The sequence below is a fragment of the Gaeumannomyces tritici genome, assembly GCF_000145635.1.
Source record: "Gaeumannomyces tritici R3-111a-1 unplaced genomic scaffold supercont2.7, whole genome shotgun sequence".
Lineage (NCBI taxonomy): Eukaryota > Fungi > Ascomycota > Sordariomycetes > Magnaporthales > Magnaporthaceae > Gaeumannomyces > Gaeumannomyces tritici.
The window spans coordinates 26,853-50,144 of NW_008804551.1; the positions used below are offsets into that span (position 1 = coordinate 26,853).

Genomic DNA, 23,292 nt, shown 5'->3' on the forward strand with positions numbered 1-23,292 from the left:
GGAATAGGTTTGCTTTCGTTGCTATAACGCGGATTTTTTTGCATTTAACGTTCCATTCGATTTCGAACCATTCCTTTCCTTTTTTTTTTTTTTGCTTTCGGTCCGTTAATTTTTGTGCTTTGGCATTGGCTTTTATCCTAATCGCTTTTTAAATAATTACCGGGGCGGGGCCGGGCTTAGGTTTAAAAGGTTCCAATGGGTTCCATTTTTGCGCTTACCAATTTTTATTTGCTAAATTAAATAAATGTAATACTTTTGTTTTTTTACGATATTTTAATTGTTAAAAATATTGCTGCATTTTATCGGTGCCGGTCCGGATTACGTTTTTTATTCCAAATTTTTCCCATTTTCTTTTTGCTTTTAATACTTTTTCGTTTAAGTACAAATTAATTAAAAAAATAAAGCATTTAATTTCGAAATTAACTAGCAAAATGGTTTTGTAAGCCCCGGCAATAGTTTTTAAATACGCGCGTTATTTTTTTTAAAATTATTTAACGGCGCTTTTAAAGCGGCCCGTTGCCGGTATAGCTATGTAAAAAGCTATTGCGCCGTATGCTAAGGCCGTACGGTACATTACGTTGTAAAAAAGCCTTTTTTTTGCAAACGTATTGCTTTACGTTAACGAAATAAATTAAATTAATGCTAATTATTGCCTTTTTTGTTTGCTTTTTGCTTTTTTGGTATATTTTTTAAAATTAAAGCGAACGTTTAGCCAAACCCCGAAAAATTTAGCCGTTTAGTTAAAAATTACCGCTATATCGCCGAATCGAACTACGGGCAAATCCTTATTTTTGCTAAAATAAATTAATTCGGTTTTAATGCTATTAAATTTTATGCCGTATTTAATTGCCCATGCTTTGCATTTCGGTTAAATTGTTTTTAAAAAACGGGCCGTATCCTTTGCGGTATTTTTTATTGTTAATAAATTAATATCGTTAGCAAAACCGGTAACGAAAATCCTTAAAATGCTTTTAAAATTTTTATATAATAATGCAATGTATATAATAAAAAGTATAAAAAATAAAAGGAAGCTTTAAAAAATTCCGGTTTGGATTAAAATTGGGTTTAAAATGTTGCCGTTAAATTGCAAAATAGCCGTTTTATTTGCTAATTACCTTTTTACCCATTTTACAATTAATAAAGGAAAGCCGTATTTTTTTTAGCGTATTTAGCAATTGGAAATGGTTAACGGTATTAAATGCTTTAAATAGGTTAAATTGTAACAATAACGCGGTAACGCTATAATTTTATGCTATAATTACCGTTTCCATTACTTTTTGGATTGTTAATTCCGTGCTTTTAACCTATTGGTTACCCATTTGGCCGTTAAAAAAAATGCTTTTTTTTTCCGTTTCGTTAGCAATTCGTTTCGTTATGGTTAATTTAATAACTTTTAAAATTAATAATAATAAAACGATAAGCTTTTATCCCCCGGTTTATTTTTTTTTACAATAATTTTATTTGGTTTGGGTAATACTACCGTAAGGGCTTTTTTAAAACGCTTTGGGAAATAGTTTATAACGATCGTTGCGTTAGCAAATTTCGCGATAACGGTTGCGCCCGGCAATTTAGCGATTTTAAATAACCCGTTTGGAAAATGGTTTTGGCCCGTAGCTTTTTACGGTTTAATACGGCCCGTTGCTTCCATAATATTTTGCGGGGTAACAAAAACGGGCATTTGGAAAAGGTTTGGGAAAAAATGGTTTGGAAATTCGGTTTTGCTAATATCGGAAATATTAATTAACGGGTTTAAAAAGAATTTGGATAACAAAATTTCGGCTTTTTTTTAATAGCTACAAAGCGTATCCGGGTTTTTTCCGGTTTTAATTAAATCCGGTAACCGGTTCGGGTTTTTTTTTAAAAGCTTTTTAAGCGGGCCCATTTTTTAAATTTCCAAAATGCGCCGTTTTTTTGGTATTTTATTCCGTTGCGGAAATAACGCTTTTTTAATGGTTAAATATTGCTTAGCGTTTTTTTTTAACAAATGCTTTATCCGCAACTTTATGCGCTTTCCATGTTATTTGCGTTTTGTTTTTAGTAAAAGCGCGTTGCAAACGGTTCGCTTTTTTACGGAAATTATTAAATTTTTGTATTTAATAAAAGGCGCATTTGCTAAAAAGGCTTGGTTTTCGTTGTAAAGCTAATTGGTTAGCGAATTAAATTAATTATTGCATTAATTTATTGGTTTTTTTATTTATAGCTTTGGTATTATGCATATTCCCGGTCGTTATTAATTTATTGGCCATTTCGGCTTTAACTTTTGCCAATTTTTTTATTAGCTTAACGTTTTTCCATTTCCAATTTTTAATTTATTGGAATTAAAATTGCTACGGTTCGAAAAAAACGCAAAATATTTAAAACAAATGGTTAAACTTTTTTATTGTATTGTTTTATTTTAAATATTCCATTTTAAATTGTTACGTTACCTAAGCGTAATTAATTGTGCTATTTTTTTCTTTTCGTTTTTTTTTCGTAACTTTTCCGTAAAGCGTTGCCAATCCAAATCGTTTGCGGCGTGCTAATTCCAAAAAGGTTTTGCTTTTTGCGTTATATTTATTGTATAAATTCCAAATTGGGTAATGGAAATTAAAATTGCTTGTAAGGATTGTATGCTTTTAAATTGGGTAAATGGCGATTGTAGTAAAAGGCGTTGCCCAATTGGGGTTTGCTTTAAAATTTAAAAAATATATTAAATATATTTTTAATAAGCCTTTTAACGTAATAATTGTAATTAAAGCTTAATCGTAACCGTACCGGGCGGTTTACAATTTGGGGGCGAAACGGTTATGCACGTAAAATGCTACGTTAAAATTAAATCCTTAGTAATAAATAAATTCGTAATTGCAACCGTACGGTTTCGAAAAGTCCCCGTATTAATTGCGCTTTAGCTTTTAAATAGCTAAAATGTTATATTATTTGTTGCTGTAAAAGGGAAAGTTGCTTTTTCCTTTGCTTTTTTTTATATTTTAATATAATATATTTAATTTTATACGTTGCTATTATCGTTAATTAGCTAGCTAAAAATAAACGTAATTCCGGTTGCAAAAAAGCTAAACGGTACCGGTGTAAAGCCAAATTGGGTTGGTTAAAATGCAAACGGTTAAAATGGGGGTAAATCGGGGGAAAAGGAAAAAGCTTTGTAATTTGGTACATTGGCAAGGTTGGAATTGGTAACCGCGGTATTGCTAAATACCGTTAAATCGTTAACGGCCCGGCATTCGTTTGTTCCTTTTGTTCCCGTTATTTTATTAAAACCGAAAAAGGCAAAGTTTGGGTTTGTAAAATATTAATTTATTTTAAAAACGGATTTAAAAAAGCTTAATGTTTTTTTATTGCGGGATTTTCGTAATTTGCTTATTTATTTTTTAGTTAAAGAATTTTTTTTTGCTTTCGTTATTTTTAATAAAAAGCCGTTCCGTTTGCGTTTTATTAGCAATTTTAAATTAAACAAATTGTTTTTTTTTGTAACGGTTAAAAAGGGCCGGATAAAAAGCGAATAAATGCAAAAAGCGGAAAGGTATAAATAATAAAATAATTTATTTGGTCCGGTCGGGGTACGCGCTCGTTCCCCGTTTCCAAAGCAAATTATTTCGGCCGGTTTAAAAATGTATTTTTAGCTTTTTTAATTTTTTTTTTGCTACGGGGCACGTTCGTTAAAAAGCGGGGTAATTGCTTTCGCAATTGCAACATTTCGGTTTGCTTTTTTTTGCAATAAATTAACCCCCGTATAACGGGCACAAAAATTCCCCGGCTTTGCTATCGCTATGCAACGGCCCGGCGCAATGCGGGCAACGGGCCGTTTTTTTGCAAAACTTTAATTTATATTTTTACCCGTAGCATTTATAGCATTAAACGGCTTTCGTTCCCGTTGCAAACGGTTTAACGTTAAAAATTTCGCTTTTAAATATAAAGCCGTTATTGCATGCGGTTTGGGCTGCAACGGGAAATATAATTTTGGCCAATACCGTAACGTATTTTTCCAATTGCCGGGCGTTCCATACATGGATAAAATTAATTTCGGCCCCAATATTATACGCTTTAAATTTATATAGCAAAATGTTATTATTATTGGTTGCGTTTTATTAAATGCTTTTAATTACAACGTTATAAATTCGGGTTCGGTATATTACTTTGCTACTAAATATTTTAATAACCCACGCGGTATTTTTCGTATGTTTAATAGCAATTATATAAAATAAAATTATTACGTTACCGCTAAAAAGCTTGTACGTTGCTTTTACGTTATTGCCAAACTTTTTAATTAATATAATGGTAATTTTAACGGGTATGCGGTTTGCAATTTTAAAAAAAGCGTTTTTGGTTAAAATGGTAATTTCGCGTTCGGTACGCGCGGAAATATATTTTGGGGGGGGGGGGCCGGTATTAAAAAATGCGTAAAAGCAAATTGTAAGCAAATAGTTACCGGTTTAACCGCTTTGCGGCAAACCGGTTGCTAAAATTAAAACGTAATTAATAATTTATTTGCAAACGTTGCGTATTTTAGCAATAATTTCGTTTTTTATAATGCAAAAGTGGTTAGGCATATGGTTGCAATGGTTGCAAAACCGCGTTTCGAACGCGTTTGTTACGGTTTTAATTTATTTTTTTACGATTTTAAGCATTAATTTGGTACTACCGGGGGGTACAAAAGGCTTTAATGTTTTAATTAATTGGTTTTTTAAATTTGCAATGCGGGTGCGCATTGGGAAAAAATCGGGGGCGTTGGTTATAATAATGTTATTGCTGGCTTTGGGGCGGTCGGTAACCGTTCCGCCGCTTTCGGGGCTATTGGCGCTGCTAGCAACCGCGCCGGAAGCGCGCTCGCGCGCGGACATACGTCCGGTGGCAAGCCGGAAGCGAAAAGTTTAAATTTAATGTTAAATTTGCTATATTTAATGGCGTTTTCCCGTTGCGAAATTGGGGAAGCAAAAGCGGTTTTTTAATTGAAAATGAAGTATTATTTAATTAAAATTTGCTTTAAATTTGGTAAATATATTAAATAAATTTTAAATGGGCTTTTCGGCGTAATAATTGTAATTAACGCTTAATTGTAACCGTACCAAGCGGTTTATAATTTTAAAGCAAAACGGTTATATACGTAAAATGCTGCGTTGGAATTGGATTTTTAATAATAAATTAATTTGTAATTGCAACCGTACGGTTTTAAAAAGTTTCCGTACCGGTTACGCTTTGGTTTTTAAATAATAATAATGTTATATTATTTATTGCTATAAAGGAAAATGTTGCTTTTTCCTTTTTTTCCTTATATTTTAATATAATATATTTATTATTTTTATAAATTGTTATTGTTATATTTGGTTGGTTGGTTAAAAGTAAACGTAATTCCGGTTGCCGGGAAATCGAATAAATTTAATACGGGTTTAAACCGGGTTAGTTAAAACGCTAACGGTTAAAGCAAAGGTAAAATGGGGGCGTTAAAATTAAAAGCAAAGCTAAAATGGGTAATGGTAATAATAATTACAAAATTATTAAATGCTATCGGGTTATTAACGGTTCGGGTTTTAAACGTTTTTTTAATTTTATTAAAACCGAAAAAGGCAAAATTTAGGTTGGTATAATAACGGTTTATCGTAAAAACCGGTTTAAAAAAGCTTGTTATTTTTTTATTGCAAAATTTTCGTAATTTATTTGCTTTTTTTTTATTTGGAAAATCCTTTTTTATTGTTGTTACTTTTAGCAAAAAGCCGTTCCGTTTGCGCTTTATTAGCAATTTTAAATTAAATAAAAAATTTTTTCGTATAACGGTTAAAAAGGGCCCGGGGGAAGGGGGGGCAAATAAAAGCGGAAAAGGGGAAAGCGGTTGGTTAACCGGTTTGGTTCGGGCGGGGTGCGCGTTTTCCCCCCGTTTTTAAAGCAAATTGCTTTAGTTAATTTAAAAATGCGCTTTTAGCTTTTTCAATTTCCATTTTCGTTACGGGGCACGTTTGTTAAAAAATTAAATAATTATTTTTGCAATTGCAACATTTTGGCTTGCATTTTTATGCAATAAATTAACCGCTATAAAAAAGCATAAAAATTCCTTTTTTTTGCCGTTATTATGCAACGGCCTGGCGCAATGCGGGCAACGGGCCGTTATTTTGCAAAATTTTAATTTATATCCTTATCCGTAACATTTAAAGCATTAAACGGTTTTTGCCCCAATTGCAAACGGTTTAACGTTAAAAATTTCGCTTTTAAATATAAAACCGTTATTGCATGCGGTTTAAATTGCGGCAAAAAATATAATTCGGGTTAATACCGTAGCGTATTTTTTAAAGTACCGAACGTTTTATACGTAAATAAAATTAATTTTTGCTTTAATATTTTACGCTTTAAATTTTTGTAAAAATGCGTTATTTGTTGGTAAGAGTTTGGTACTCCTGTTAACGGCTCGGAAATCTCCTGTAAAGGGTAAACAAAAATCTTTATAATCTGGGGGAAAATCCTATTATTGTGCACACGAAAAAAGGAATCTATTTACCAAAAAAAGGGCACAGGATTGCCCGTTATATGCTTAAGGACAATTATTTAAAGGGTGGTTCCTTGCTTTGCTTAAAGCAAACAAAGTTGGCCCGTGCGGGACCCAAAGGATCCCAAAGCCATTTGTAATAATTTCCTTTTCCGGATCGCACGCGCACAAAAGTGCTATTCCAACACTGGCTTTTTTTTTATGCGCGGGCGATAAATAAAAATTTCCAAACAGGAAAGGTTTAATCCGGAAATTACCGGGATTTCCGAAAGTTTTAATATATGGGTTTTGTAACAAAGGAAATACCGGATTTAGGGATCCGGACTTTTATTTAAAAAGTGGATAACTTATGCAGGTCGTAAATAGGGACGGAAAAAAAAAAGAAATAAATGTGCGCTTTGGAAGGGCATTTTTGTGCTTTTAGGAACGTTGGGTAATTAATGCAAAAAAGAATAAAAAAAAAAATGGTGTAAATTTAAATTTTGGCGTACCGAAAAGCTATTTAAAAAATCGGTTTAATAAAAAACAATATTTACAAATGCCTTTGTAATTTTTGGGAATAAAATTTGCGCTTATAAATGGCACTTTTTTATTTCGCTTGCAATTTAATAAATTTAAACCGGTAAACCTTACTTTTTTAACTTCCGTGCTTTGCTATTTTGCAATTTGTTAACGTTTCGATTAAATATTTTTTACTTTTCCAAATCGTTTTGCAGCTATAATGGTTGGTACGAAAAAAAAAACCTTTTTGGTAACCGCAAAAGCCGCCGCTTTAAAAAATAAAAAAGTCCCGAATAAAGCAATAACGAAAGCGAAATTAATATTTAAAGTAATTAAATTAATAAAAAAGCTTAGCTTTAACCGGAACCGGTCCCGAACCAAATTAACAATTTCGCCGATTATTTTAAGGAAAAAGCTACGCTTGCTTAAAATCCGTTTAAAGCTTTGGTTGCTATTCCGTTTGTTGCTTTTTAGGTTATTTCGGCGTACGATCCGGGTATTGGCCTTTCCAAATTCGTCGATCCTTACGAGGTTAATTCCGGGATTTCAAGCGCCAATTTTTTTACGCTAAATAATACGACGAATGCGGTTTCGGAATTTGCGTTGGGTTAATTTGCGGGTCGTTTCGAAAAAAAAGGAGGATTTTCGTAAAGCAAAGCGTGCGTTTAATTACGCTTATAATTGGAAAATACCGGGAAAGGCTAATAATAACGATTTGGTTTTTATCGATTCGGGGATTTTTAAATTTGCTAAAATTGCTTTCGAAAAAGCGAAAAAAGCATATAGCGTTTCGAATGGTATGCTATTTATTTATAACATAATTGCAACGGGTGCTGTTGTTACTAAAGCGGCATTTAAGCGTTAACTGGATTATTACGATTTAATAAATTTGCAACGTGGTTTTATTTTTCGTTTGGATGGAAATTTTGCTGCGCAAAAAATTGGTTGTAAAAAGGAAACGGAGCTTGCAGGATTTTTAACTTTCCAAATTTAAAACGGACTTTTTACCGAATAGCGCAAGCAAGCTAAATTTTAGCTTGTGCTTTTTAACAACGCAGCAAAAGCGGCTTTTATCGAGCAATACGAACAGGCTAGCGCTTAGCTTGTGCTTTTTATCGATGCAACCAAAACGGCTTTTACTAAGCAGTACGAGCAGGCTAACGCTTAGCTTGTGCTTTTTAACGTAATAGCAAAAACGGTTTTTACCGAATAATACGAGCAAACCAACGCTTAGCTTATGCTTTTTAACGTAGCAGCAAAAACGGCTTTTACCGAGCAGCATAAGCAAATTAAAGCTTAGTTTGCGCTTTTTAAGCAACGTACCGAATCGTCCAATAATTAAAGCAAATAGGTTATAGCTTAGCTTAAGCTTTTTAAGCAATTAAAAGCTGCTTTAACGCAGCCATAGGATTTATCGAATGTGGTTATGGATATCGATTCGTCCGTTTAGCAATCCAACGCTCGTTTCGATTAATCGATTCCCGGAAAAAAAGGGGGAAAAAAAGCAAAGTTTTTTTCAAATTTTTTACTTATTTTACCATTGGTGGTAAAGGCTTAAAGTTTTTTGCAAATTTTGGTAAGCGCGGTAAAAAAAAAGGATTTTTAATCGATTTTATACTTGGAATGCTTTAAATCGATTTTGGCTAGCAAAATGCTTAAGCTGGATAACGGTAATAGCTATCGAAATTAAATTCCGATTAAAAATAAGTATTAGCTATGCGCTTTAGGCCATACATGCAAACCCATATAAGCTTTTCGATTTTTAAAAGCTTGTTTGTAAATTTAAGCTAACAATTGTTTTTAATCCCTTTTTAATTATACGTTTAGCTTTTAAATTTTTTGCTATTTAGCGTTAAAACGAAAAAGTTCGTAAAAAGGCTATAAATTTATCCTTATATTAAATAATCGAAATGCTTTTTTTAATAAAGGTTATTTGGTTGTAAAAGTTTAACAAATAGCAAACCATTTGTAAAATGATATTGCTTTTTGCCGAAAAGGATGCAAGCAAAAATAATTTATTTGCCAAAACAAATAATAATTTTTTTAAAATAACGTAAGCAAAGCGTAATGCTGCGGGCCGATCGATAGCTTTTAAAATGTAAAATGCTGTGGCTTTAATGGGGGTGCTTAATAACAAAACGGATAAAAAGTAAAAAAAAATTATGGTATCGTTTTTTTAAACTGTTTTGGTTTGCTGCTTTTATCGATTATGGGAAATACGGTTTTATGCTTCGTTGCGTTGTATTTTCGGGGTTTATAGCTTGCTATAAAAAAAAATTAATTGGAGCAACCTTTGGCTTTTTTTTATTTTTAATTTCGCTTTACCCATTTTTTAATTTTAATTATCGTTACATTAAAGCTAACGAACTTTTTAAAAACTTTATTTGGTTAATTTTTGGTTATTGCGTTTGTAGGATTGTTTGCTTTTGCAATTTACCGAATTTTATCGATTTTTTAGCTTTTGTAAGATTTGCGGAAAGTTATAATATTTATTATAAAGCGTTTTTCCGTTATTATTCCAAATTAAACAAAGCATTGGTAAAGCAATAAGCTATTGGTGCAAATTATTAGCTTGCAAAAAGGCAAATTTAGCTTTTCGCCGATTGCGAAAAGCGTAATTTTTAAAACGTAGCTTGCATTAAACCCGCTAATTATGCCGTAAATTTCGTTGGCAAAAACGTTTTGTATAATTTTTTTGCATTTAATAAAGCTTTAATGCAATATATTCCCCGTAATTTAATAGCTATTTTTTTATTCCATGCTTTATTTAACGCCAAAAACAACCAAAAACCCGATTTGTAAATTTAAATTTTTGTTATTTGCAAAAAAACCGTTTACAAATACGTATAGCTTGGCTTGTATTAAATTAATTTGCATATAATTTAAGCTTTTATCCGCGTTATTAATTTGCCATTTAATGCGTTTGTTAAATTTGGTAACGTTTGTATTAAAAGGGTTTTGGGCTTGCGCGGTTACAAAGTAATTAAATGCAACTTTCGGTTAGCATATAAAGTTAATATATGCTTTTCGTGCGCGTTAAATTACGTATTGTTGCTAAATGTTATCGTTTTTGCAAAGTACAAGCTTAAATCGATTTGCTTATTCCTTTTGCTGCATGCAAACAATCGTTTCGCCGATCGTTATTTTGCAGCCGTTAAAATAACCTTCGTTTTCCGGGCCGAAAATAAACCGTGGTTTAGCTTTAAAGTTTATTTCCAAAAAAGCAATTTCCTTTTTTTTTATAAAAGCTTTGCTGCTTAAATTTAGCGTATCGTTGGTTTATATACCAATAATTCCAAAGCTTTTGCCAATTTTTAAAAAAAGCAAATACGGATTGTAATTGGAAATGGAATAATTTAAGCGTTTTTTATAATGCTTTTAATACGTAACGAACGAATGTAATCCCGTTTCGGCCAATTCGTAAAGCGGTTTAATTAAACGAAATAAGGTTTTAAATAAATAATGCTATTGCAATTTTTTGGGTAAACGTAAGTAAACGGTCCTTTGCAGTTCGGTTTCGGTTTGGGTATATGCTTAATTAATATTCCAAATTATTAATTTATTGCTTATAGCTATAAAAGTTAATGCAAGCGCAAGGATTAAACGTTAATTGCATTGTATAATTGTTGGAAATTAAATAAGCAACGTTGCTTTTTTCCAATTGCTATACCTTTGCATTACAAATTTTAACTTTTCGTAAAATGCCGAATTTGTTTTTTTAACCTTTTTAACCATTCGTAAACCAAAAACTTTTGCCGATTTATTAATTTGCTATTTTTTAATCGGTTTTATCATTTCGTTGGTTAATAAATTCCTAATTTTTTTTTGGTTTAATTATTTAAAAGGTTTGCCGGGGTTGTAATTTTGCTAATTTAGCGGTAATGGAGCGCCAAACGCATGGATTTTTTTTTTTTGCGCTTACAAAAGTTAATGGGGTAATTTTTCGCGCGGCGTTGCGTTTAAAACGTTTATCGTGCTATGCAATAACCGGAAATATTGGGGGCTAAAATGCTTTGCGCGGTTTTTTTCGTTGGCGCAAAAGCGGCAGCGGAATGTTTTCGATTTTAAAATCGTTTTTGCTATTACTTTTCGAATTGTAATTTTGGTACTTGGTAATTTTGCAAAGTTATTTTCGGAATTGTAATTTAAACAAAATTAAATATGCAAATGGTTCCGGTTACTTTTTTAAATTTATTATTTGTTGCTTTTCCAATTTGTAATAAAATTTGCAAATAATGCTATAAAACGTTATTAAACCGTTTAATATATCGATAATAATTTTATTATTTATTATTAACAAAATTTAAAAGGTTTTTGCTATTCCTTTTTTTTTCGGTATACGAAAACTTTATTTTTTAAAGCGAAAAAATTGGGCAACGTCCTTTTAATGTTTAAATCGTTGCGCGTATTTAAAACGTTATTAACTTTTCGTTTAGCAAAAAGCTTGCGCAATTTTGCTATAGCTTTAATAATTGTTATTGCTTGTTAAATTTGCGTTCCCGTAAATGCCGAATTGTTAATTAATTAAGGCATAGCATTAAAAACGAGCAGCGTAAAAACCAGCCCGTTAAGTCCGGCGGTATCGTTTAACGTTTTAATTGCTTTTTAAAGCGCTAAATCCGGGTAAATATTAAAACATTTGCTTTTAATTATTTCGTAAGCACGGCGGAAAAGTTCGTAATACCTTTTAACTTTGCTTATCGATTAATAAGTTTTAATAAAAACCTAATAGCAAATAATCCCAAAAAGCTTTGCTTTCGCTTGGAATTTGCTTGTAACAAATTAGTTTTTGCATTGTAAAATACCACGTTAAACGGGCCAAAATAAATGTTAATCCAATAGCGTTTAAAAGCTTTTTAAATTTTTTTAACTAATTCTTTTTTAAAAAAGGTTGCGGCGCTAAACGCAATGTTTGCGTTAATTACATAAAGCATTTATTTGCCGTTTAAATGCATAACGTTAACGATAATTTCGTAATTAAAATTAACGTTATTTTTAAGCGTAAATTTAAAGCGTTATAAAGCGAAGCTTATAGTTTGGCAATGGTAATACACCTAATTAATTATTTGCAAAGCGTTACGATTTGCTTAATGGCTTGCTTAATTAAGCACATGCCAAAAACGCTTAACAAAAAAGTGGCCAAATCGTTTGTACAAACGTTTTAATTTGGCCTTTATTATTTATTTATACTTTATTTTGTTTATAAAAAAATTTTTAATGCTATTGCTAAATGTTGCGTAAGGTAAACCCTTGGGTTTGGCTTAAAAAGGAAAACCCTGCGCTTACGAACCGGTACCGGGTCGGTATTAAACCGCCGGCTCCGTTTATTATGGTTTGCTCGATTGCTAATAAATGCTCCGGCAAAAAAGCGTTTTCGTGCCCCCGGCCAAAAAGGTGTAATGGTAAAGTAAAAATAAAGGCTAACATATGGAAAAATTATAAAAAAAACGTATAAAAAATGTGGTTTTAAAAAAGCGCCATTGCTTTGGGGTGGTTCCGGCAATTGCCGCCAATAAACGAAAGCTTAATTAGCCGGGTAATTATTGCGTAAGGTTAGCGCTTCGCGCTTTCCGGCCCCGCGTTATACTTTTGGGTACGGTTCGTATCCGGTATAATATAACTTGTCCTTTATCGTTATTTCCTTTTATATAATTAAATATTAACGGTTATTTTTATTAACGTTTTCGTGCGTATTTTTATTGGCTTAATGCTTGGTTGCTTTTGTTAAAGTAACGGTGCTTTTTGTATTTACTATCCAAATGCTTGTGGTTTTATTAAGGGTAAATAATTGTATTTAAAAAATAATCGTGCTTTTTTTTGCCGGCGTAATAGCTCCGGGCGGGTTCGGAAAGGTCGCTTTTTCGCCGGTGCTTTCCTTTTGCTTTACTTACTTTTTTTCCTTTTTTCCTTTCCTTTTTTCCTTTTCCTTTTTTTTTTACCTTTTTTTCCTAACTTTTTTTTTTTGGTGCAATGCTTTTTTTTTTCGACCGTTACCTTTTTATCGCATCGTTCCCAATTAATTTTTATTGCTTTAATTTTTTTAACGCGCTTTTTATTTCCGGCGCTTAATTACATTTTCCTTTTTTTTGCTTTTGGCCATTTTTAATTTTACTTTTAATTTTAATTAATTGCAATGTTAATTAACGGCTTTTTTTAAAAAAAAAGCATGGCCAAAGCCAATTTTGCCAAACGCGGTAACCGCGGCGGTAACGGCGTTTGTAATAATAATCGGGCGGCAATTATTGCTTTTCCTTTTCCCAATTCCGTTGCTTTTAACGCTTTTTTTGCTTGGCCCGTTCCCCGTACTTTCCCGGTAAAAATGCCCGATAATAGCAACGGCTTTTTTAACGCCAGTAATAACAATAACGGCAACGCGCGGGTTAACGCTAATTATATAGTTCGTTTTTTTTTTATCTTTTTGCCGCTAAATCGTTTTCGTCCTTTTATTTTAATTTAATTTTTTCGTTTAGCAATACAAATTTATAACCCGCAAAACAATAAATGCTTTAACGAAAATCCCCAAAAGCATTTTATTTTACCATTAAATAACGTAAATGCTTTTTTCGTTTTTTTTCCGTTTGCATTCCGGCTAATTATTTAATTTTGCGCGTAACATTTGCGTAAATTGCTTTAATTATTTGTTTAATAATTTAGGTAAAAAGCAAAGCGGGAAAAAACGGTTTAGCAAAATTGCAATTTGTTATTTTAAAATTAGTTCGTTTTTTTTATAATTCCGGGTAATTTTTTTATTTGCTAATTTGCTGGTTTTTTTAAATACGAACGCATTGTTTTATTGTTTTTATACCAATCGAAATATCCGGTATAATACGGTAAATCGTTTTTTCCTTTTTCTTTTTTGTTATTTAGCCGGGTCGCTAACGTATTTTTCCTTAACTTTACCCCGTTACTATTAAAAAAGCTCGTATTGCGGCCGTACTTTTTGCTAAATATTACCAATCGCTTTCTAAAGCTAAAAACATGCGCAATTTCGGGTTAAATAATTGCCGCAAATGTTTGGTAAATTGTTTTAATTTTATCGGTTCTTTATGCTTTATCGGTTCGTTAACGATATGGTACGGTGCTAAACGGCTTATAACGCATTAATTGCTAAAATTTATACGTTTCGGCGTACTAATAAAAACGGGTTTAACAAATCCGGGGTACTTACCGGTGCTGGTTTTACCTTTAACCGTTTTTAAATGCTTTCCTTTTTTAACGCCGGGGTTTTTATAAATACCGGTATTACTGGTTCGGAATTTGTACGGTTCCTTTCCAGCAATATAATATCGATGCTTTAAACCTTTGCTTTTTACGCTTTAAAAGCCTTTAACGCTTTATTGCGTACCAATGATGCTGCAAAGGTTGTTAATAATTTAAAGGTTAAAAAGCTTGCTTTTGCGCAAATTTAATAATTAGTAAATGCCGGTCCCTTTTCGGTAATGGTATTATTTTCGTTGCTTTTGCACTTTTTAATTTATGTAAACAATTAAATATAACGGTTATAAAGCAAAGTAATAATAAAAACAACCTGGCGTTTTTCGATCGGGTGCTGGAAATAGCGCGGGAAAGGATTCGCACGCGCTAAAACATATAAAGCAGCAATTCGTTCCCAAACTTGCTGCTAAATGCTATTAAGTATAATTAAACGTATAATTGTAACTTTTTTATGCTGGGTTAATAATTAAAATAATTGTATTTGGTTATTAATTTGGCGTTGGGTTATTTATTTGGGGCGGTTCGTTTTTTTGGTATTTGCATTTTTAATCGGTCGTTTTTTTTTACTACTTTAAAATCGTTAAATTTGCTTATCCTAATTGCTAAACGTATTATTAATAAAAAAAGGGGGGCAAAAAAGGGCCGTTTTAGTTTGTATTAATTCCGGTAATAATGCTTATTTTTTATTGCTATCGTTCGAAATATGCTTTACGGTAATTTGTATTTTCCCAACCCAAACTTATTTTCCACTTGGCATAAAAAAGGCATTTAGCAAATAAATAAAATGCTATTTCCCGTTGCCCGGTTTTACACGGGCAACGAAACGTATGCACGTTAAAAACGTTTTTATTTTAAAAAAACGTTTTTAATTCCAATTTTTCCGTTTTTAATTAAATAATTATTGCGCTTTAAACTTTGGTAAATTTTTAGTGTATTTTTAATATTAAACCGTTAAAATTGGGTTTGTTTGCGGGGGTTGCGGGCCGGAATAAATTTGCTTTCGTTGCTATAACGCGGATTTTTTTGCATTTAACGTTCCATTTAATTTTAAACCATTCCTTTTTTTTTTTTTTGCTTTCGGTCCGTTAATTTTTATGCCTTAGCATTAACTTTTGTTTTAATCGCTTTTTGGGTAATTGCCGGGGCGGGGCCGGGCTTGGGTTTAAAAAATTCTAACGGGTTCCATTTTTGCGCCCATCGGTTTTTGCTTGCCAAATTAAATGGGTATGGTACTTTTATCTTTTTACAATATTTTAGCTATCGGAAATATTATTGCACTTTATTGGTACCGGTCCAAATTACGTTTTTTATTCCAAATTTTTCCCATTTTCTTTTTGCTTTTAATACCCTTTCGTTTAGGTACAAATCGATTAAAAGGGTAAAGCATTTAATTTTAAAATTAATTAACGAAATAACTTTGTAAGCCCCGGCAATGGTTTTTAAATACGCGCGTTATTTTTTTTAAAGCTATTTAACGGCGTTTTTGGGGCGGCCCGTTACCGGTATAGCTATGTAAAAAGCTATTGCGCCGTATGCTAAAACCGTACGGCATATTACGTTATAAAAAAGCTTTTTTTTTGCAAACGTATTGCTTTACGTTAACGAAATAAATCGAATAAATGCTAATTATTGCTTTTTTTGCTTGCTTTTTGCTTTTTTAATATATTTTTTAAAATTAAAGCAAGCGTTTAGCCAAACCCCGAAAAATGTAACCGTTTAGCTAAAAGCTACCGTTATATTGCCAAATCGAATTACGGGCAAATTTTCGTTTTTGCTAAAATAAATTAATTCGGGTTTAATGCTATTAAATTTTATGCCGTATTTAATTGCTTATGCTTTGTATTTCGGCCAAATTATTTCCAAAAAACGGGCCGTATTTTTTGCGGTATTTTTTATTATTAATAAATTAATATCGTTAGCAAAACCGGTAACGAAAATCCTTAAAATGCTTTTAAAATTTTTATATAATAATGCAATGTATATAATAAAAAATATAAAAAATAAAAAAAGCCTTAAAAAATTCCGGTTCGAATTAAAATTGGGTTTAAAATGTTGCTATTAAATTGCAAAATGGCCGTTTTATTTGCTAACCACCTTTTTACCCATTTTACAATTGGTATGGAAAAACCGTATTTTTTTAACGTATTTAGCAATTGGAAATGGTTAACGATATTGAATGCTTTAAATAAATTAAATTGTAATAGCAACGCGGTAACGCCGTAGTTCCATGCTGCAATTACCGCTTCCATTATTTTTTAAATTGCCAATTTCGTGCTTTTAACCCGTTAATTGCCCATTTAGCCGTTGGAAAAAATGCTTTTTTTTTCCGCTTCGTTAGCAATTCGTTTCGTTATAATTAATTTAATAACTTTTAAAATTAATAATAGCAAAGCAATAAATTTTTATCCCTTAATTTATTTTTTTTTACGATAATTTTGTTTAATTTGGGTAATATTACCGTAAAAACCTTTTTAAAGCGCTTCGAAAAATAGCTTGTAACAATTGTTGCGTTAGCAAATTTTGCAATAACGGTTACACCCGGCAATCCGGCGGTTTTAAATAACCCGTTCGGAAAATGGTTTTAGCCCGTAACTTTTTACGGTTTGGTACGGCCCGTTGCTTCCATAATATTTTGCGGGGTAACGAAAACGGGCATTTGGAAAGGGTTTAGGAAAAAATAATTCGGAAATTTGGTTTTGCTAATATCGAAAATGTTAATTAACGGGTTTAAAAAAAACTTGGATAACAAAATTTCGGTTTTTTTTTAATGGCTATAAAGCGTATCCAGGTTTTTTCCGGTTTTAATTAAATTTAGTAATTAATTCGGGGGTTTTTTTTAAAAGCTTTTTAAACGGGCCCATTTTTTAAATTTCCAAAATACGCCGTTTTTTTTAATATTTTGTCCCGTTGCAAAAACGACGCTTTTTTAATAATTAAATATCGTTTAGCGTTTTTTTTTAACAAATGCTTTGTTCGCGGCTTTATACGCTTTCCATGCTATTTGCATTTTATTTTTAATAAAAGCGCGTTGCAAACGGTTCGCTTTTTTACGAAAGTTATCGAATTTTTATATCCAATAAAAGGCGCGTTTATTAAAAGGGTTTGGTTTTTGTTAAAAGGCTAGCTGGTTAGCAAATTGGGTTAATTATTGCATTAATTTATCGGCTTTTTTGTTTATAACTTTAGCGTTATGCATATCCTTAATCGTTATTAATTCGCTAGTTATTTTGGCTTTAGCTTTTGCTAATTTCTTTATTAACTTAACGTTTTTCCATTTTTAACCTTTAATTTATCGAAATTAAAATTGTTATTGTTCGAAAAAAACGCAAAATATTTAAAATAAATGGTTGGACTTTTTTATCGTATTATTTTATTTTAAATATTCCATTTCGAATTATTGCGTTATTTAAGCGTAATTAATTATGCTATTTTTTTCCTTTCGTTTTTTTTTCGTAACTTTTCCGTAAAGCGTTGCTAATCCAAATCGTTTGTAACGTGTTAATTCCAAAAAGGTTTTGCTTTTTGCATTATATTTATTGTATAAATTCCAAATTAAATAATAAAGGTTAAAATTGCTTGTAAAGATTATATGCTTTTGGGTTAAGTAAGTAACGATTGTAATAAAAAGCGTTGCCCAATCGGGGCTTGCTTTAAAATTTAAAAAATATATTAAATATATTTTTAATAAGCTTTTTAACGTAATAATTGTAATTAAAGCCCAATCGTAACCGCACCGGGCGATTTACAATTTAAAAGCAAAACGGTTATGCACGTAAAGTGCTGCGTTAAAATTAAATTTTTGGTAATAAATAAGCTTGTAGCTATAACCGTACGGTTTTAAAAGGTTTTTGTACTGGTTGCGCTCCGGCTTTTAAATAGCTAAAATGTCGTATTATTTGTTGCTATAAAAAAAAAATTGCTTTTCCCTTTGCCTTTTCCTATATTTTAATATAATATATTTAATTTTATACATTGCTATTATCGTTAATTGGCTAGCTAAAAATAAACGTAATTCCGGTTGCAAAAAAGTTAAACGGTACCGGTATAAAGCCAAATTGGGTTGGTTAAAATGCAAGCAATTAAAGTAAAAGTAAATTGGGGGAAAAAAAAAGGCTTTATGGTTTAATGCATTGGCAAAATTGGAATTAGTAACCGCAATGTTACTAAATGCCGTTGGGTCGTTAACGGCCCAGTATTTATTTATTCCCTTTATTCCCGCTATTTTGTTAAAGCCGAAAAAAGCAAAATTTAAATTTGTAAAGTATTGGTTTATTTTAAAAGCGGATTTGGAAAAACTTAACGTTTTTTTGTTACGAAATTTTCGTAATTTGCTTATATATTTTTTAATTAAAAAATATTTTTTTGCTTTCGTTATTTTTAATAAAAAGCCGTCCCGTTTGCGTTTCGTTAGTAACTTTAAATTAAACAAATTATCCTTTTTTTGTAACGGTTAAAAAGGGCCGGGTAAAAAGCGGATAAATGCAGAAAACGGGAAGGTATGGACGGCAAAATAGCTTATTTGGTCCGGTTAAAATGCGCGCTCGTTCCCCGTTTTTAAAGCAAATTATTTTGGCCGGTTTAAAAATGTATTTTTGGCTTTTTTAATTTTTTTTTTCGTTGCAAAGTACGCTCGTTAAAAAGCCGGGTAATTGCTTTTGCAATTGCAACATTTCGGTTCGCTTTTTTTTGCAATAAATTAACCTTTATACAACGGGTACAAAAATTCCCCGGTTTTGCCGTTGCCATGCAACGGCCCGGCGCAATGCGGGCAATAAACCGTTTTTTTGCAAAATTTTAATTTATATCCTTACCCGTAGCATTTATAATATTAAACGGCTTTTGTTCCCGTTGCAAACGGTTTAACGTTAAAAATTTTGCTTTTAAATATAAAATCGTTATTATATACGATTTAAACTGCGGTAAAGGATATAATCCTAGCCAATACCGTAGCGTATTTTTCCAATTGCCGGGCGTTTTATATATAAATAAAATTAATTTCGGCTTTAATATTATGCGCTTTAAATTCGTATAGCAAAATATTGTTATCGTTGGTTGCGTTTTATTAAATGCTTTTAATTACAACGTTATAAATTCGGGTTTAATATATTGCTTTGCTGCTAAATATTTTAATAATTTACGCGGTATTTTTCGTATGCTTAATAACGGTTATATAAAATAAAATTATTACGTTACCGCTGGAAAGTTTGCGCGTTATTTTTACGTTATTATTAAATTTTTTAATTAATGTAATGGTAATTTTAACGGGTATGCAATTCGTAATTTTAAAAAAAGCGTTTTCGGTTAAAATGGTAATTTTGCGTTCGGTGCGCGCAAAAATATATTTCGGGGGGGGGGGGGCCGGTATTAAAAAATGCGTAAAAACGGATCGTAAACGGGTAATTACCGGTTTGGCCGCTTTGCAACAAACCGGTTGCTAAAATTAAAGCGTAATTAATGGTTTATTTGCGGGCATTGCGTATTTTAACGATAATTTCGTTTTTTATAATGCAAAAATAATTAAGCATATGGTTGCAATGGTTGCAAAATCGCGTTTCGAACGCGTTTATTACGGTTTTAATCCATTCCTTTACGATTTTAAATATTAATTCGGTATTGCCGGGGGGCATAAAAGGCTTTAATGTTTCGATTAATTAATTTTTTAAATTTGCGATACGGGTGCGCGTTGGAAAAAGGTTAAAAGCGTTGGTTATAATGGTATTGTTGCTGGTTTTGGGGCGGTTAGTAACCGTTTCGTTACTTATAAAGCTGTTAGCGCCGTTAATAACCGCGCCGGAAGCGCCTTCGCGCGCGGACATACGTCCGGTAACGAGCCGGGGGCGAAAAGTTTAAATTTAATGTTAAATTTGTTGTGGTTAATGGCGTTTTCCCGTTGCGAAATCGGGGAAGCAAACGTTGTTTTTGGCTATAATATATATAAATTACAAAAACTTAACGCATTAAATTACTAATTAAATTTTTAACAAGCGGCAAACCCGTTAAAACGAATACATTTAAAATTATAACATTAAAATTATATATTGCAAAGGTTTGGAAAACGGCAAAACGGACGCTTTAAGCAAAAAGGTTAACCATAAAATCGATACCCCGGAAAAACCCAGGACGCTTTTGGCTTATAAGTTAAAAAGGTTGTTAATTTTAGCTTAACAAGCATAAATTGAAATAACCAAACCAAAAAAATAAACCCCGGTTAAAATTTTCGAAATTTATATATAATTAGCTTATAAATATTAAAAATAACAAAAATTTAAAAAAAAGTTTTAATAACATTACAAGTATACCGAAACTTAAATTAAAGTATAAAAAATAATAAAGGATTGCTAAACGTATGCTAAAAACAAACTTAACAAGCATTTTTTATAGGCTATTTTAACCATTGCTAGCGCTTAACAAAATATGGCAAAAAATTATTATAAATTTTATTGTTAAACTTTCCAAATTAAAAAAATTAACAACAAGCATTTAATATAATAACATATTGGTAATGGTAAATAAGCTTACTAAATACGCTTTATATTTATTTTACAAAAAAAGCAATAACGCTACGCAAATGGCTTATACTTTTTTCCGGCATGTAATAATAAAGCATAGCATTTTATAACGTTTAATTACAAATTAAAACAAATTATTTATAAATAAATTTTGGAAAGCCTTTACAAATTTTTTCGGAATAAAATATGCTTTATTAATAACGTATTATTTTTAAACGGATGGATAAACGAAACGAACAAACCAAATTATAAAGCAATATTTGCAGCATTACGTTAATTACAAACAAATTAATTAAGTATAATTATTGCTTATTGCTTAATTTGCTTACTATTAGGGGTCGATCGGTGCAGAGGCGGGTGGCTACCAGGTTACGGGCCGGATACGGTGTTTCCTTTGTTAAGCCTCCGTAAATCTTTTACCAAAGGTGCTATTTCCAACAAAAATTATTCCTTTTTTAGCTTCCCTTTCCTTCGTGCCCTTTCGGGCATGCAAAGTCGGTTTTATAAATTTTTCGCGCTTTATGCGCTTTCGTGCAATTTAAGCTTTACTTTATTTTTTAATTTTGCCATTATGCTTTGGCCGCAATACCGGTACTTTGCCGGTACGTTACCGGGAAAATCCGTGCCCGGTTAATTATGCTAATGCCTTTTTTTCCTTTTTGCCGGGCGGTTTTGCCCGTGCATTTAACGCTTTTTGCTTTTTACAAGGCGGTTTTGCCTATGCTTTTAACATATTGCCTTTTCCCGATACGGCTTATTTTAAACCGCGTACGCCGCACGGGGGTATCCCGTAAGTAACCGGTAATTAGCGGTATTCCGTTAAACCGTTTTAATATTTGGCAATGTTTAGGAAAACCAGTTATAAAGCTTTGTAATATGCGGAAAAATAAATTTGTACCGGTATGTAAAAGGCTTTTTTTCCCGTTTAAAACCGCAAACCTTTTTTTTTCCTTTTTATGCATTTAATAACCATTTTAAAAATTTCGATAACCGTAATTGTAAATAATTAATATTTAATTGCTTTTTTTTTAATTTTTAAACTTAACCGGTAATTGCAAATGTTATTTAATATAACCGCCGCGGTAAAAAAAATCGAATTCCCGTTAAGTATTTGCTTCGGGTTTTTCGGTTTTAACCGGCCCGTTGGCCCTTTTTGGCCCCCCGGTTCCCCAAGCCCCGGTTTAGCGCTTTTTTGGTAACCTTCCGGTATTTTCCTTAGCTATTGTGGTTTAATCGGATTCGGATTTGCCGAAATTTCCAATCCTTTAAATTTTTAACAATTGTTTTGCCGGTAACTTTCCGGTAAGCCTTTTAAATACCGCGGGTCCATCGGGCCCTTTTGCGCTTGCAGCTTTTTAAGCCCTTAACAAACGTTTTGCCGGTAACCCCCCGGCGGGTTTTAACCGCCGCGGCAAAAAAACTGCCGCCGAAAAAAAGCGTAAAACGCGCAACGAGCGCCGCTGCAACGCTTTCGATTTTAATAAATTTGCCCCCAAAACGGACACCGCTTTTTCCTCGTTTTACATGGGTATTTGCAACGCATTCCCGCCGCAAAAGTTTATTAATTCCCAATAAAACGATAATTAAAAATTTATTTGCTTGTATTACAGTACGCGTCGGGGCATTTAGGGAAGAACTTAAAGCCGCACTTTTAGCGCGCTAACGTTACGCTTACAAAACCGCAACAAAACGTTAAAAACGCTTTTCCCAAATAGCTTCCTTTTCGTGCAATAACAAAGCCTTTTTTATAACAATAAAGTGTAAGCCGTAGCAGCTTGCCCCTTTTTAAAAATACTTACACGGAACGTGCGGTATTTTGCGGCCGTTATTTAAATTGTTAAGCATATTAAAACTATGCCGTTAACTTTTATATACCAATATGCTTCGATAATTATACGGGGTCCATTAAATGCATTTATTGCAAAAACGTAATTAACAATAAAGCTTGCATTAAATTTTCCAAATAATTTTAAAAAATGGCCCAAAACCTTTACAAAATTTTAAACACCGTTTACAAGCAATACTTTAAAGCAATACCGAAGCTTTTTAAAAAAACTTATTAAAATCCAATTTCGCGCTTGCAAAATTATCCAAAAAGCTAAATCCTTTTATACCATATTAGCTAAACAATTTGCGCGTTACAAACGTTAAACCGTTATTTAAAAGCGCATTTAGCGCAAAATTGCTAGCGTTGCAACATTAAAAGCTACCCAAAACATTTTCCAATAATTTTACGCTTTTGCCGTTTAAACAAAAAAGCAAGCTTAAATTTTAATTATTACCAAAACCCTTTTTAACAAAATAACGGCGTTTTTTAAACGTTTTAAAAAAGGTATAATTATTTTTTTAAGCATTTTAAAAAGGGTATGGTTGTTTTTTTAATGGCATTGCCGTTAGCTTTGCTACAATTACGGCGCATTTGGATATTTAAACTTACAATCGCGCGGTTTTTTTTAAAAATGCGGCGTTTGTATTAGCGCCGGAAAATGCCGCTTTTGGCGCCAACAATTTTAGCGGTAATAATTTTAACGCTAACAAAAAAACGTGGTTTCTGAAAGTTTTAGTTTTTTTAAATACGGTATTTAATTAATTTTTTTT

General features: G+C 32.0%; 2 protein-coding genes across 2 annotated transcripts; both read right to left on the minus strand.

Annotated features, from left to right (window-relative positions):
• Positions 1-21,149: 21,149 nt before the first annotated feature.
• On the minus strand, positions 21,150-21,539 carry GGTG_11356 (hypothetical protein; the record flags this gene model as incomplete). The annotated part of the gene is made up of 2 exons (XM_009229242.1): positions 21,150-21,237; positions 21,400-21,539. Coding segments are annotated over 2 exons (228 nt in total), but the record flags the coding sequence as incomplete, so codon positions are not given.
• Positions 21,540-22,005: 466 nt separating this feature from the next.
• Positions 22,006-22,539, minus strand: GGTG_11357 (hypothetical protein; the record flags this gene model as incomplete). The annotated part of the gene is made up of 2 exons (XM_009229243.1): positions 22,006-22,154; positions 22,494-22,539. 2 exons carry the CDS (start codon positions 22,537-22,539, stop codon positions 22,006-22,008), a joined length of 195 nt encoding a protein of 64 aa, XP_009227507.1.
• Positions 22,540-23,292: the final 753 nt, after the last annotated feature.